Genomic DNA, 15,238 nt, shown 5'->3' with positions numbered 1-15,238 from the left:
TGCATGTGTAATACAGTACTAACACTATAACACTGCTGCACCAGCTGCATGTGTAATACAGTACTAACACTATAACACTGCTGCACTAGCTGCATATGTAATACAGTATTAACACTATAACACTGCTGTACCAGCTGCATGTGTAATACGGTACTAACACTATAACACTGCTGCACCAGCTGCATGCGTAATACAGTATTAACACTATAACACTGCTGCACCAGCTGCATGTGTAATACGGTACTAACACTATAACACTGCTGTATCAGCTGCATCTGTAATACGGTACTAACACTATAACACTGCTGCATCAGCTGCATCTGTAATTCGGTACTAACACTATAACATTGCTGCACCAGCTGCATGCGTAATACAGTATTAACACTATAACACTGCTGCATCAGCTGCATGTGTAATACGGTACTAACACTATAACACTGCTGTATCAGCTGCATGTGTAATACGGTACTAACACTATAACACTGCTGCACCAGCTGCATGTGTAATACAGTACTAACACTATAACACTGCTGTATCAGCTGCATATGTAATATGGTACTAACACTATAACACTGCTGCACTAGCTGCATGTGTAATACAGTACTAACACTATAACACTGCTGCACCAGCTGCATGTGTAATACAGTACTAACACTATAACACTGCTGCACCAGCTGCATGTGTAATACAGTACTAACACTATAACACTGCTGCACCAGCTGCATGTGTAATACGGTACTAACACTATAACACTGCTGTACTAGCTACATATGTAATATGGTACTAACACTATAACACTGCTGCATCAGCTGCATGTGTAATACAGTACTAACACTATAACACTGCTGTACTAGCTGCATATGTAATACAGTACTAACACTATAACACTGCTGCACTAGCTGCATGTGTAATACAGTACTAACACTATAACACTGCTGCATCAGCTGCATGTGTAATACAGTACTAACACTATAACACTGCTGTACCAGCTGCATGTGTAATACGGTACTAACACTATAACACTGCTGCATCAGCTGCATGTGTAATACGGTACTAACACTATAACACTGCTGTACTAGCTACATATGTAATATGGTACTAACACTATAACACTGCTGCACCAGCTGCATGTGTAATACGGTACTAACACTATAACACTGCTGCACCAGCTGCATGTGTAATACAGTACTAACACTATAACACTGCTGCACTAGCTGCATATGTAATACAGTACTAACACTATAACACTGCTGCACCAGCTGCATGTGTAATACGGTACTAACACTATAACACTGCTGCACCAGCTGCATGTGTAATACAGTACTAACACTATAACACTGCTGCACCAGCTGCATGTGTAATATGGTGCTAACACTATAACACTGCTGCATCAGCTGCATGTGTAATACAGTACTAACACTATAACACTGCTGCACCAGCTGCATGTGTAATACAGTACTAACACTATAACACTGCTGCACTAGCTGCATATGTAATATGGTACTAACACTATAACACTGCTGCACCAGCTGCATGTGTAATACGGTACTAACACTATAACACTGCTGTACTAGCTGCATATGTAATACAGTGCTAACACTATAACACTGCTGTACCAGCTGTATGTGTAATACGGTGCTAAAACTATAACACTGCTGCATCAGCTGCATGTGTAATACAGTACTAACACTATAACACTGCTGCATCAGCTGCATGTGTAACAAGGTACTAATACTATAACACTGCTGCACCAGCTGCATGTGTAATACGGTACTAACACTATAACACTGCTGTATCAGCTGCATGTGTAATACGGCACTAACACTATAACACTGCTGCACCAGCTGCATGTGTAATACGGCACTAACACTATAACACTGCAGCACCAGCTGCATGTGTAATATGGTGCTAACACTACAACACTGCTGCACCAGCTGCATGTGTAATACGGTACTAACACTATAACACTGCTGCACTAGCTGCATGTGTAATACAGTACTAACACTATAACACTGCTGTACTAGCTGCATGTGTAATACAGTACTAACACTATAACACTGCTGTATCAGCTGCATGTGAAATACGGCACTAACGCTATAACACTGCTGCACCAGCTGCATGTGTAATACAGTACTAACACTATAACACTGCTGCACCAGCTGCATGTGTAATACAGTACTAACACTATAACACTGCTGCACCAGCTGCATGTGTAATACAGTACTAACACTATAACACTGCTGCACCAGCTGCATGTGTAATACAGTACTAACACTATAACACTGCTGCACTAGCTGCATGTGTAATACGGTACTAACACTATAACACTGCTGCACCAGCTGCATGTGTAATACGGTACTAACACTATAACACTGCTGCACCAGCTGCATGTGTAATACGGTACTAACACTATAACACTGCTGCACCAGCTGCATGTGTAATACAGTACTAACACTATAACACTGCTGCACCAGCTGCATGTGTAATACAGTACTAACACTATAACACTGCTGTACTAGCTGCATGTGTAATACAGTACTAACACTATAACACTGCTGTACTAGCTGCATGTGTAATACAGTACTAACACTATAACACTGCTGCACCAGCTGCATGTGTAATACAGTACTAACACTATAACACTGCTGCACCAGCTGCATGTGTAATACAGTACTAACACTATAACACTGCTGCACCAGCTGCATGTGTAATACGGTACTAATACTATAACACTGCTGCACCAGCTGCATGTGTAATACGGTACTAACACTATAACACTGTTGCACTAGCTGCATATGTAATATGGTACTAACACTATAACACTGCTGCACTAGCTGCATGTGTAATACAGTACTAACACTATAACACTGCTGCACCAGCTGCATGTGTAATACAGTACTAACACTATAACACTGCTGCACCAGCTGCATGTGTAATACGGTACTAACACTATAACACTGCTGCACCAGCTGCATGTGTAATACGGTACTAACACTATAACACTGCTGCACCAGCTGCATGTGTAATACGGTACTAACACTATAACACTGCTGCACTAGCTGCATATGTAATACAGTACTAACACTATAACACTGCTGTACCAGCTGTATGTGTAATACGGTGCTAAAACTATAACACTGCTGCATCAGCTGCATGTGTAATACAGTACTAACACTATAACACTGCTGCATCAGCTGCATGTGTAATACAGCACTAACGCTATAACACTACTGCACCAGCTGCATGTGTAATACGGCACTAACACTATAACACTGCAGCACCAGCTGCATGTGTAATACGGTACTAACACTACAACACTGCTGCACCAGCTGCATGCGTAATACAGTATTAACACTATAACACTGCTGCACCAGCTGCATGTGTAATACGGTACTAACACTATAACACTGCTGTATCAGCTGCATCTGTAATACGGTACTAACACTATAACACTGCTGCATCAGCTGCATCTGTAATTCGGTACTAACACTATAACATTGCTGCACCAGCTGCATGCGTAATACAGTATTAACACTATAACACTGCTGCATCAGCTGCATGTGTAATACGGTACTAACACTATAACACTGCTGTATCAGCTGCATGTGTAATACGGTACTAACACTATAACACTGCTGCATCAGCTGCATGTGTAATACAGTACTAGCACTATGATAAGGAGGAGATAATCTTTTATGTGGTTTTAAACTATAATTTCATATCTTTAATTACAGGGAAAAACTAGGAGTACAATAATAAAAATGTTTCAGTAGTGTATGAACTAAGGAATCAGACAAAATGTGTTCATCCAGCAAAAATACTTCATTGAAAGGTAGAAACATTTGCTTTTCATTTGTTTTACTGAAATGAGTATGAACAGAATTGCACCCACAACCTGAACAAAACTCACAGAAGATGGTTGTAGATATGTAATGTAAAACTCATCAAATCATTCCATTTCCTAAAGTTATTTGAAAGGTTCATCCCTGATTCCTTTAAAATGTAGCCATCATAGTGGCAAATAGCAAAATACAGAAGAAGTCCATAAAGAAGAGACAAAAGAGAGAGGCAGGCATGTGAAAGATCAAGTTGTTAACTAGTTTCACATGGTAACCTTATTCAGCCCTACCTTTGGCAGAATGACTGTTCAAGTAACTATGCATTTATTTATTTGCTTGTTTGTATGTTTCTTTATCTGTTCTTTCATTCATTTGTTCAATCATACATTCCATTTGTTAACCGGGAAGACAGGCTGGACAGTTATGATCCTTTTCAGCCACATATCATATCAAAATGTGAAGAGACAGTTACAAGTAAAACATAAAGCTAAAATCCTTTAAAATACATTACAAGTATTTGCACTTCTTCAGAGGTATACAGATGAAATTAAAATGGATGGACAAATAAATACTTTTTTCAAAACAGTGGCAAAGTTTTATAGCCATGGTAAATTATTCTGATAAAATCATTGGATTGACACATTATCACAATTTCATTTTTTCCCATAGAATTTCTGAAAAAAATAGCGTAAATTAAAAAAGGAAGCTGGGAGAGCTGGTTGACTGGTATACCATACCCAAAAAGAAAAGATGACAGGAGACCTGATGAAAGAATAACTGAGTGGGGTAGAAGGAAGAAGACAACAGCCATGGGTGATCTAAAGCTGCAAAGTACAGATTGTGAGCTTCTGATCTCCAGAGATGAGAAGGAGCATGAGATGATTGAGCTCTTGAACCATGAGTGGTTCAGGCAACTAATGCTAGGCTACACCCAAAGGAAAGACTTTTAGACATGACACTTATTAACGCAGAAGGAGTCATGGGTGACCACTTTTAAGGCATTATTATCCAACAATGATCATGTCACGGTGCAGTTTGGAGTAGGCAGAAAGGGTAAGAGTCCGAAGACAAGAGCAGGGTATGGAATTTTAGAATAGTGGGTCATGTTGCATTGGAGGTTAAGGATGAGTTAGAAATCTGGGAGTAAATCAAGGAAGTAAACAAAGTATACAAATAGGCAAGGAATAGAGTACTCATGGCTATGTGAGGAAGAGGCAAAATGGCAAAAAGAAAGGAAGGCCAACATGGCAGCACAGTCACAGCAAGATAGCAAGTGTGAGAAAAATAGGGCCTATGGGAGGAGGAAAGTAGGTGGTATGTAGGTGGAAAGGTATTGTACTAGGAGCCTAGCAAAAAAAGGTAACAAGGGTAGTAATGGTACCAAATGTTAAACTGGACATGGAAATCATACCGTATCTTTAGTGGAACAGAAGCATGCCTGTTATTTTAGCCAAAGGGATTACAAATGCTATTTGTATTGAACAAACACTCTAATTCAGTCTTCAGAAAGAAAAGAAAGGGGGTGCTATGTTGGGTGGGAAGCAGGACAGAATGGAGAGAACATTGAGCTGATAGTAGGATCAGAAGGGGGGGAGTGATGCAAAATTCTAAGATCTTTGGAGCTAGATGCCATGGCAGAGGAGTCCTCTACACAGGATTTCCCCTAGGGATTGGCATCAGAATTCTGCTTTCAGGGAGGTAGGCTCAGCATTTATCTTAGTACAGGAACATTAAGAACAACGGTGACACTTTAAATAACTAACTGGAACACAGAAGGCAGCACATACCCAGCAAAATGGAAGTGAATATTATAAAGATTAAACAGAGAAGGTGGCCACATAGCATGTCTCCAAGAAACAAAATCAAAAGTAGGAGAAATACATATATTACATATTATAAAACTTTCAATAGTTACTGCTAACTCTTAACATGGAGGAAGACAAAGAGGATTTGCCATTTAATTCAGAATTTGCATTCACATAATCACAGAAAGGTTTTAACTAGTGAAATGGGAAGATAATTAATATTTTTAGGGAAGCATCAACTCACATAGCTGGGAAGGAATTTATATTCTCCAAATCAAAAGGATTCCACTTTTTTCATTTGCTTAGAAAGTAGCGCAAACATGCAGAAACAAGTCATGCATAACAGCCGTATCTCTCAACTGTCCAGATTTTCACAGAATGTCCAGATTTGTTACTCATATTTTTGGTCTGTTCCACATAAAATTTGTGATTTTCTGGCAAATCACTGGGATGCTCTGCGGACTGACATCATTAAATAATGATATACATTTGTTTCAGACTTCATATCCTTCAGAAAAATCCATGCTAAGACAAATCCTGTTATTTTAGCATTTTTCTAAGTTTATAAGTGCAATATTTAAAATCTGTCCCTATTTTGGGGATTCTGTCAGGCTTTGCACAGATTTTTTGCACTAAGAGGTTGAGAGGTATGATTACAACAGGAGACTTTATTCTCTCATTAGACTCTGAAAGAGATGGATTGTTTAGAAAGAAATAGCATTATAAGAAAGCACTGGGATTAGTACTAGAAACATTGGAAATACAGGGCTACATGGAGGCGCACAAAAACAGGAAATATAGCTTGCATTTTCAAAGAATATTAGAGGCCAGGAGGCTAGACAATAGCTTAACAAAACAGTCTCAGGTAGCAAGACTACTAAGTACAGAGCTTCAAGAAAGGGGGATTTCAGACCACAAAATGATCATTGCACCACCTTTAAACACATCACATGAACAGAATGTGAAACATTGGAAACTGGCACACTACAGGTAAATTTAGACTGAGACAAATATCAGACTAAAACAAATTGTACATGATGTAATAGACAGGAACAATCAAAACAAAGGAAGTAAAGGGTTTATTGTAGTGTCATGGAGTAAAGGCAGCAAGGTATGAGGAGCTAATGGCAAAGTAGGATACGGACAGGAAAAATAAGAGAAATTATGCTTAAGCAGAAAGAAATGGAGCTAAGGGAGTTATCAAGCAGTGGAAACAAAAAACCAAAAATAAAAGACCATCTTTAGAAAGAGAATATCAAATTTCAAAACAGAAATAAGGGTTCACAGCAATTACACAAGCAGAAGCAAATTTAATAAGGAAAGGATATAATTGATGGTTCAAAAATTCAAACCTGGAAGTTCAAGGGGAAAGGGCAAGAGAGCACTCCATCAGAGATTTGGCCCTTTTCTCTCCTATTTACACTTATTTATCTGTCTTAGTACTTAGTAGTCTGTTGTCTGTTTGCTAGTCCATTACTTCCATAAAGACAAAAGTACAGCATAAAGTCTCTGTCAGGCTGCAAACCTTCGTATTTGGGATATGCTGCCTCATGCAACCTACACAACAGGAAGCACACTTCTCAAGTGTCCTCCAGTCAAAAATCAGCATGTCTCACTGAGAGACATGCCCTCATTACTACCATAGCCAATCATTGGCTGATTATGCATAGCCATGTATACTGATTTTGTAGACATTCTTATTCATGTCAGTTAACCTGAAGGTGGGGAGTGGGCAGTCAACATCAGTAAGAAGAAGGCTGTAAACACCAACACCTTGCTGTTGTGACAAATGGAATTACAGTGGGTGCTGTCTATGTAATGTCAGGTGGGACTGTCACATTGAAAGGGATACAATAATACATTTCAGAGACCTCGTCTATATGCAAAGTGGGACAGAACAAGATAAAGATTTGAGGAACTAATGCAGTCTCTGAATGGAATGGAATATTTGGCTGCTAGGAAGTCCATGAATGTCCTATTTCACATGTGTACAGCCACCAGATACAAGACAAATGCTTCATGTTTCTAGGTGGGGAAAATGAATGGCATTAGTCTTCCAAAACAAGGGAAGTATTTTTGTAATAAGACAAGTAAATGAGGTAATCAATAGTGAAACAAACTGACATATTTCTTTCTTTGATGCTTCAACTTCTATAGCTGTTCCAAATGTGTGGACCCAGAAAATTATAATATATGCATCTGTTACTGTATTAGTGGAACTGAAGCATGTTTCTTATTTTGCCAGACTCAATGCCTCTGCATCATTTCTACACATTACTGACATGTTCGTCAGAGCAATTAAATGCACTGTCTACATACATTACATAGTTATTGAAAATGCTTTCAAAAACACACTTGCCACAGTTATTCCTGGTAACACAATATACTAAAAAAATAATAATATTTTTAAGGGAAACGACACTAATATTTGTACACAACAGAGAAAGCTTCCTTGATGTCATAAATAAAATGCTTAGAATTTGAGAAGTTCAAAACAGTAGACGTTATTTGCCATAGAAACAAATAGCATTACTATAAGAAAAGGGTCAGAGTCATTTTCAATAAATCTGTGCATCCAACTTGAGAGATTTCTTCAATTAAAATCTAAATCTACCCAGTTCTCACAATTCAAGTGATAGTCATTTCTCTGTTCCTGCTTGTAATCCCATTCAGTGGTTCTTTTATCCTGCCTTCATAACATTAGTTCCTTATGTCTTTATTAAGCACCCCTTGTCAAAGTGTTGGCTCTACAGAAACAACATTTAACATTTGCATTAAACAGTTTCCTTCAGTTCTCTCATTTTTATGGAATATGAATGACTATATCAAATATTTACTTTTACTACCCATCAAGCATGACTAGGTTGCTCAGTTAGCCACTAACTGCTCTTTGTTAGCTTGCAATAAGTTTTCAAGTGATTCCTCTTGTCCCACGGGTGAAGAGACTAAAACTGGGTGCAGCCTATATATGGCTTTGAAGCGTCTCTTTTAGAGGATGTTTTACTTCTCTTCCTCTTAACACTAATGATCAGCTTGATAAATGATGTTATTTACCTATTACCTCCATCCATCCGTTGAGCACATCTATCCATCCATACACACTTCCATTTACCAACAACCTGTCGTATCCTACACTGGGTCACAGGGAAGCCAAAGCTCATTTCAGCAAGCTCTGGACACAAGGCATTAAAACTCATTCTAGAGATGCTGCACTCTTACCCACTGACCCACAACATGCATATCTACTGGCAAGTTGCAGAACACCACTTCTCTTACTGCATGGCTTTGTGAGATGAGATGAAACTAGTGCACCTCCAAAAAACTAACCTGAACACAGGGAGAACATGAAGACTCCACGGGCATGTCATCACAGCCCATAGTCGAGCTAGATCACCTCTGCTGTGAAGCAGTAATGCTACTTGCTTCATCACTTCCCACTCATGACCTAACTGCTTCAGTAAGTTAATTCTTATGATTGAAAGGTTTTATTCCTCACATATTTTACCATAGATTCATAGATTACTACTAGGCTAAATGCCCTTGTGGGCCATTTTAAGCCTAGCCAGTTACTCCCATGTGATAATCAAACCCTGCACCCTGTGTTTGTAAGGTAAACAACTTAACCATTATGCCAACCTCCCAACCCTTTGCCATTCTTGCTTTTCTCCAGTTTTCCCAGGCCAGCATTCTGTCTAACATTTTTCCAAGCATGCATTATTTTACACACCTGGAGACAGAACTGTGGCTATAAACATTTTTCCATTCAGCCTTCTTTTGAAAACCTGTCAATATTTCCTTCATTCTTTATTTCCTATCTACTTATCTACATATCTTAATTGTTCATTTCAAGACAGTAATATTTTCAGTTACCTTAATTTAAATCTCATTTGAGATAAATGCAGTGAGATACAGCCATTCTACTTATCAATATTATCACAATGTAAACAGTTACAGAGATAGAAGGCTTGCAAGTGAAAGACACCAATAGGAAGGGAAAAAAAACAACCACATACCTTTGCTGCACCTATCTCGTCTATACGAAACTTCTCTAGTGGGGCTATAAGGACATCATTTGCATTCTGAATCTGAAAAATAAAACATGAACAAATTCATCGGATCAGTCTTTATGCCTCAAAGCGACAAACAAATTAATCTGTAATGCCTATACTAAGGAAGAGTAATAAAGTACTTGTATGTTTTTCGCTTTTAAATTAATGTACAAGTTCATGCCAGTTTCACAGTACAAACTCTGATTGGAAGTAAAACTGAATGCCACACAAAAACGGCACAGTCCCTCAACTTCTGAAACAAAATAAAGAAAATTAAGTGTTTTTGCAGGGGGCAAGGTATCCTGTACCCCCAAGTCTTTGCAACGTAACATATAGTATCTCCTAGATTGCACAACAGTAGAGGAAAGGAGAAACTTAATGCCATTATTTGTAAGTGTCATACTTGTATACACACTGAATCACTATACATGCATTTTTTATCTCACAGACACACCCATACACACACACACACACACACACACACACACACACACACACACACACACACACACACACACACACATGCTTTTATCCACCAGTTTGACACAGGGTACGCATGCACACAACACACACACACACACACACACACACACACACACACACACACACACACACACACACTTTTATCCACCAGTCTCAGTGGTACACACATGCGTGCAAGCACATATATGCAGACACACATGCATGCACACACACACACACACACACACACACACACACACACACACACACACACACACACTTGCATGCATACACACACACACACACACACACACACACACACACACACACACACGCATTCAATTATCCAGTTCTCATAAACACACAAAATATTGCCACCCAGAAATCAGACACTTGACATACAGACTTTCAACGAAACAGGAATAGCTGAAACAGTATGATGATTCTTGCTTTGAAAAAAGGTTTTGTTTTTAATGGAATGATTTAAGCCAAATTTACAACCATATTTTTATGAGGATGTCAGAAGTAATTTCACTGAAGGCAATTTACTTTTGATATCATGACTACCTTAATGATTACGCTCATTAAATGCACTGAGCTACCCTGACTGCATTGACAAATGATGCTTAAATGAATGTGCAGCAACTAAGAGGTGTCTGAGTAGCTTTGTAATATGGTAGTATGTAAACTCTATGCAAAATTTAAATTGTGTTTACTAGATAAAGATATCAAAGACACATTTACTTTCAATTCCTACAGTAAAACATGAGCATTTTCAAAATAGTACCAGCAAATCTTTGATACCTTCCATACAGCAATAAAAGATGTCATAACACAGATAACAGCAGATAAATCCAGACTCCAGAAGTACTTGGGTGATTCAGTTAAATCACATACAATCATCAAAGTAAAAACATTTGTTTTTATGTTGCTAGCAAGAACAGTTAGTTGCAAATCCGGTAACTGTGGATTGTTTTACTATCCACTGTATGAAAAGACATGGTCACATTTTATCTTTCAAACATAGCAATTTAAGGACAGCAAAGTTATTCTTTTAAGCCATTTATTTTATTTATTGCTATTCATCAGACTCCGAGGATAAGCAGGGCAGAAGTTATGACTCTTGCCAATTGTAGGTCTTAAGTTGATATTTCAAAGTTTATTTCCTGTCTCACAGTATTTAAGGTAACCTTCGTTTTAAGCTTAGACAGGAACAAAGATAGTAACACTACTGATTCATACAGCTTAGAAGGCCAAGGCAGCAAGGGTGTGACACAGACCAGTTTATAAAAAGTCTGACTGACAGAGAAATGTTTAAATTCTATGACCTGCAGTTGCAAGAAGTTAACATTTGGAGGTACTTGGGTATACATAAATGGCAGCATCACATTGGGGTATGCTGGGTTTCATCCCTGAAGGAATACATTCCTGCCTGGATACAGGCAGTCCAGTCTTAGCTATGATTTAGATCACAGGCACTGTGGGCAGTCATGCTGCCAATGTAATTGCAAGGAACCCTTTACAATATTATACATTCAGGCATAGCAATATAACAGCATTTACAGACAAAAGCAAAACTTTGTGATGCTATCCTGACAAAGGCAAAAATAAAATATGTTTATAAATAGTCAAATATTTATTAATTTATTTGAATTTCATAACTGAAGTGGGACACCCAATCCAAATGGAGTATTTACTGACCAAGCCAAGAAAAACTTTGTGTCAGTTCAACAAGGATATCATAAAATGACAAGAGATAATAATAAAAAAATATTAATAATGGGATGAAAGAGAATTAAAATAAATATGACAGACTCAATTTAAGTCCATATGATTATTGGACAGTGAAAACTAGGACTACAACTGAAAGGCAAATGAACCACAGAATGCTTTGTGAAAGAGACAGTTTCAAAAGCAAGCTTCAGTACCTTGGTCCCCAAGCTGCCTTGGTAGTAGGTCTCAAAAGTCAAGGGTCTGAAAGGAAAAGGAAAGCATTCCAGGTGACTCAAGTTCTTAGGGGATTCAGTGTGGATGGCACCAGAGATTCCAGTAAATAGGCAGGACCCTCATCATGTAAGGCTAAGAATACAATCTCATGGACTAAGGCAATGACTCTGTGCTTGACATGTAGCATGATTAGAGAAAAGAGGACTAGAATGGTATTACAAGACCCTCATTAGAAATCTAGCTCTAGAGTTCTAACCAGCTGCAGCTTGTCATGCTCAATATAAAAAAGCCTCAGATAAAGGGCATTACAGTAGTCCATATGAAAGATAAACAGGACTTGCATAACCAATGATAAGGCCTCTGATGAGACAGACATATGGGGTAATATAACTGATTTTCCTCATATGGTGACAGCATGACTTGACAATGGTTAATTCCTGACCCTGGATGACCAGCCGGACATAGACGATGACCACATGACTTTACCTTTTTGACAGAATTTCCAGTATATTACTTGAACCCCCACAACATACGTAAAGAATGAAAGCAGAGTTGGAAGGTATATATGTGGAATGAAAGGGTACATAAAAATGGCCTGAACATGCTGAATTGAACCTAATGAAATCTCAGAAATGATGGCTTCCCCACAGTCTTTGGTTATCAATAGAGTACATGCTTCTAAAACAAGGATTTTAATTCTGGGTATCACCTGCACAATAACATTGTAATCATCTCCTTTTAATAAAAAGAGAAGACCCCAAATGGAACACAGAGGAAACTCTCAATTTACTAAGTAAGAAGAGGATGAGATATCATGCCAAACCACCATCTGACTGCATACAGAGGCAAAATGCAAACCACACAAGGATTGTATCAGACTCCTCAGGGTACACTTTCAGATATTTCAAATGGATCTGACAGTCAGCAGTATCAAAAGCACCAAAAGATCAAGAACTACCAGTACAGAATACAACACCTGAGTGTTAACCACAGAGAGACAACTTTGCACTTAAGTAAGTGCAGTTACAGTGCTGTGGTAAAGTCAGAAACTGGACTGATATAGGTCCTGTAGGCTAAGAGATTTAAAAAAATGATTCAAGATACGTACTCATCTTTCTTAAAACCATTCCCAAAAAGGAAAGGTTTGACTGAGGGTAGCAACTGTCTGAAATACTGTGTCCATGGCACATTTCTAGAGAGCCAGCATATAGCCAGTGTCTTCCTTAGAATGGACTGAAAAGCATCAGTTGACAAAGAGGACTGGAAATTTCTGAAGATATGCAGAATGACAACATCCAAACAATGCAGAAAAAGCTTGACAAGCCCAAATCTATTCAAAGTAGTTGGATAGACTTAGAAGTGGCTGCATGATCTATTCAAACTCATCCTATATCTAATAAGGTACACCGCTGGCTTTATAGATTGCAAGCCATCAAAGTGCATCCTAGACAGTTCCTGCCTAAGGAAGTCCACATTATCTGTGAAAAACTGACCAGCCACTTCACTGAGTGACCAAGCAAATAGGACTGCATGGATCTCTCTGGCCAGATGACATGTTCTCTTATGGGGTACTTCCCAGTGGTAACCTTGTTCATTTCCAACAACATCCATTCTCCCCTCCATGTGCAGACAGTAAAGCTCAAGACTGTACTATACATAGTTCGATGCAATCCTGCAGTGGCAGGGTTTATATGAGGAGGGCAAAATGACTCAAAGCCATGGCCACAGAAACACTGTGCCTTTACTAAGATGATTTGCACTGTAATACAATAGGAAGTTCCTGAGAAATGAGGCAGTTCACACTTGGTAACATTGCCTAAATTCTTATACTCAATCAAGGGTATCACTGAGGGTAGCACAAGGAAGAAGTGGAGTAAGTGATGATCTCCCCAAGAGACAGGTTTTATCCCACTCCCGCCACATGTTCACTGCAATCATGCCAAGCCGGAACACCACTTCTAATGAATGTCCATGTTTATGGATAGCAAAATTACTGCAATGATTCATTAAAAACCTTTCATAATAAACAAAACTTTTTTTCTCAGTTGCCACTGAGTCATTTTACACAGATGCTACAATAACCCAAAACATTTTGGGTGAATTAAATTTTGTCAATAAGAAAGTCTGTGAATACCTAAAAAAAGGCCTTCACACAACTAGGTGATCACAAATGAGAAGGTCCCTACCATTTGTTCCAACTCCATTGCACATTCAGCAGTGTTGGTGAACTGGACTGCATCCAGTCCTAATTTAAAACACTCTTCTACTCCCTCTAATGGTATAACATCTTGGGTGATAGACATCAGTGACTCCCTGAAATACAAATGTAGAGTGAAGACCAGGCAAGTCTCACTAAGACATGATAAGTCAATATTTCACAAACAAAATCAGAGACATTGCTACTTTTATTGAAACAAATATTACTTTGAAGTAGAGACCATATGGAATCAAAAGACTACAGGTCCCAGCTATTGTTCTGTGATTCCTTTGTATCACATGAAGGCAAGATTTTCCATCCATGATGGTTTTTACCTTAATATGGCTCACTGTGATTCATCTTGCTTCTGTGTTTCTAAAACAGCACCAAGTTAGGCATAACTAGCAGATCTCAGAGAAGTTACTTAGCTGAATGAATAGGTGAAGACAGAATAGGAGGGGTCTCTTACTCCCCATAATAACATAGATGTAACATAAAGAGCCACAAGCAACATGTAACAGTTACTGTACCAGATTCTATGCTACTGGTTGAAAATGCTTATATTGTAAGTCATGAAGAAATTGTGAATAAATAAGTAAACAGAAAAAGACAAGATAGCAGATAAGAAAATGTACACATAATCCTTTAAACTACAAAGCAATTGTTTAAATCATTACACAACAGTGAGACTTAGTCACTATTACTGTAACTCAGTGGTCACTAGCTAAAATTAAATCAGAGTGATTGACCTGTTAGAATAGCTGGTCACAACAGTTCAGCAGCCATGACTGTTTTTCAGTGCAAACAGCTACCTATTTAAATGTCAGCATTTGAAATACCAAGTACAGAAAAACAGAAGAAAAAAGGTTGAAAACCCAGAGAACAGTGAATGTCAAAAATCGCTCTTCTCCTTAAAAGTTCTTTTTGGGGGCCTCCCCC

At 38.5% G+C, this 15,238-nt stretch overlaps 1 protein-coding gene across 1 annotated transcript in view; it reads right to left on the bottom strand.

Moving 5' to 3' along the window:
* ARHGAP42 (Rho GTPase activating protein 42) overlaps window positions 1-15,238 on the bottom strand; it is a 1,340,395-nt gene that overhangs the window by 868,185 nt on the left and 456,972 nt on the right. The window contains exon 4 of the mRNA XM_044071941.1: window positions 9,658-9,729. Coding sequence (XP_043927876.1) covers window positions 9,658-9,729 — 72 coding nt within the window. The remainder of the gene's footprint in view (window positions 1-9,657; window positions 9,730-15,238) is intronic.

Source organism: Protopterus annectens, chromosome 5.part0 (genome assembly GCF_019279795.1).
Source record: "Protopterus annectens isolate FY-2018-M chromosome 5.part0, PAN1.0, whole genome shotgun sequence".
Classification (NCBI taxonomy): domain Eukaryota; kingdom Metazoa; phylum Chordata; order Ceratodontiformes; family Protopteridae; genus Protopterus; species Protopterus annectens.
The sequence above is the reverse complement of the archived record's forward strand: the minus strand, read 5'-3'. Positions and strand labels throughout refer to the sequence as shown.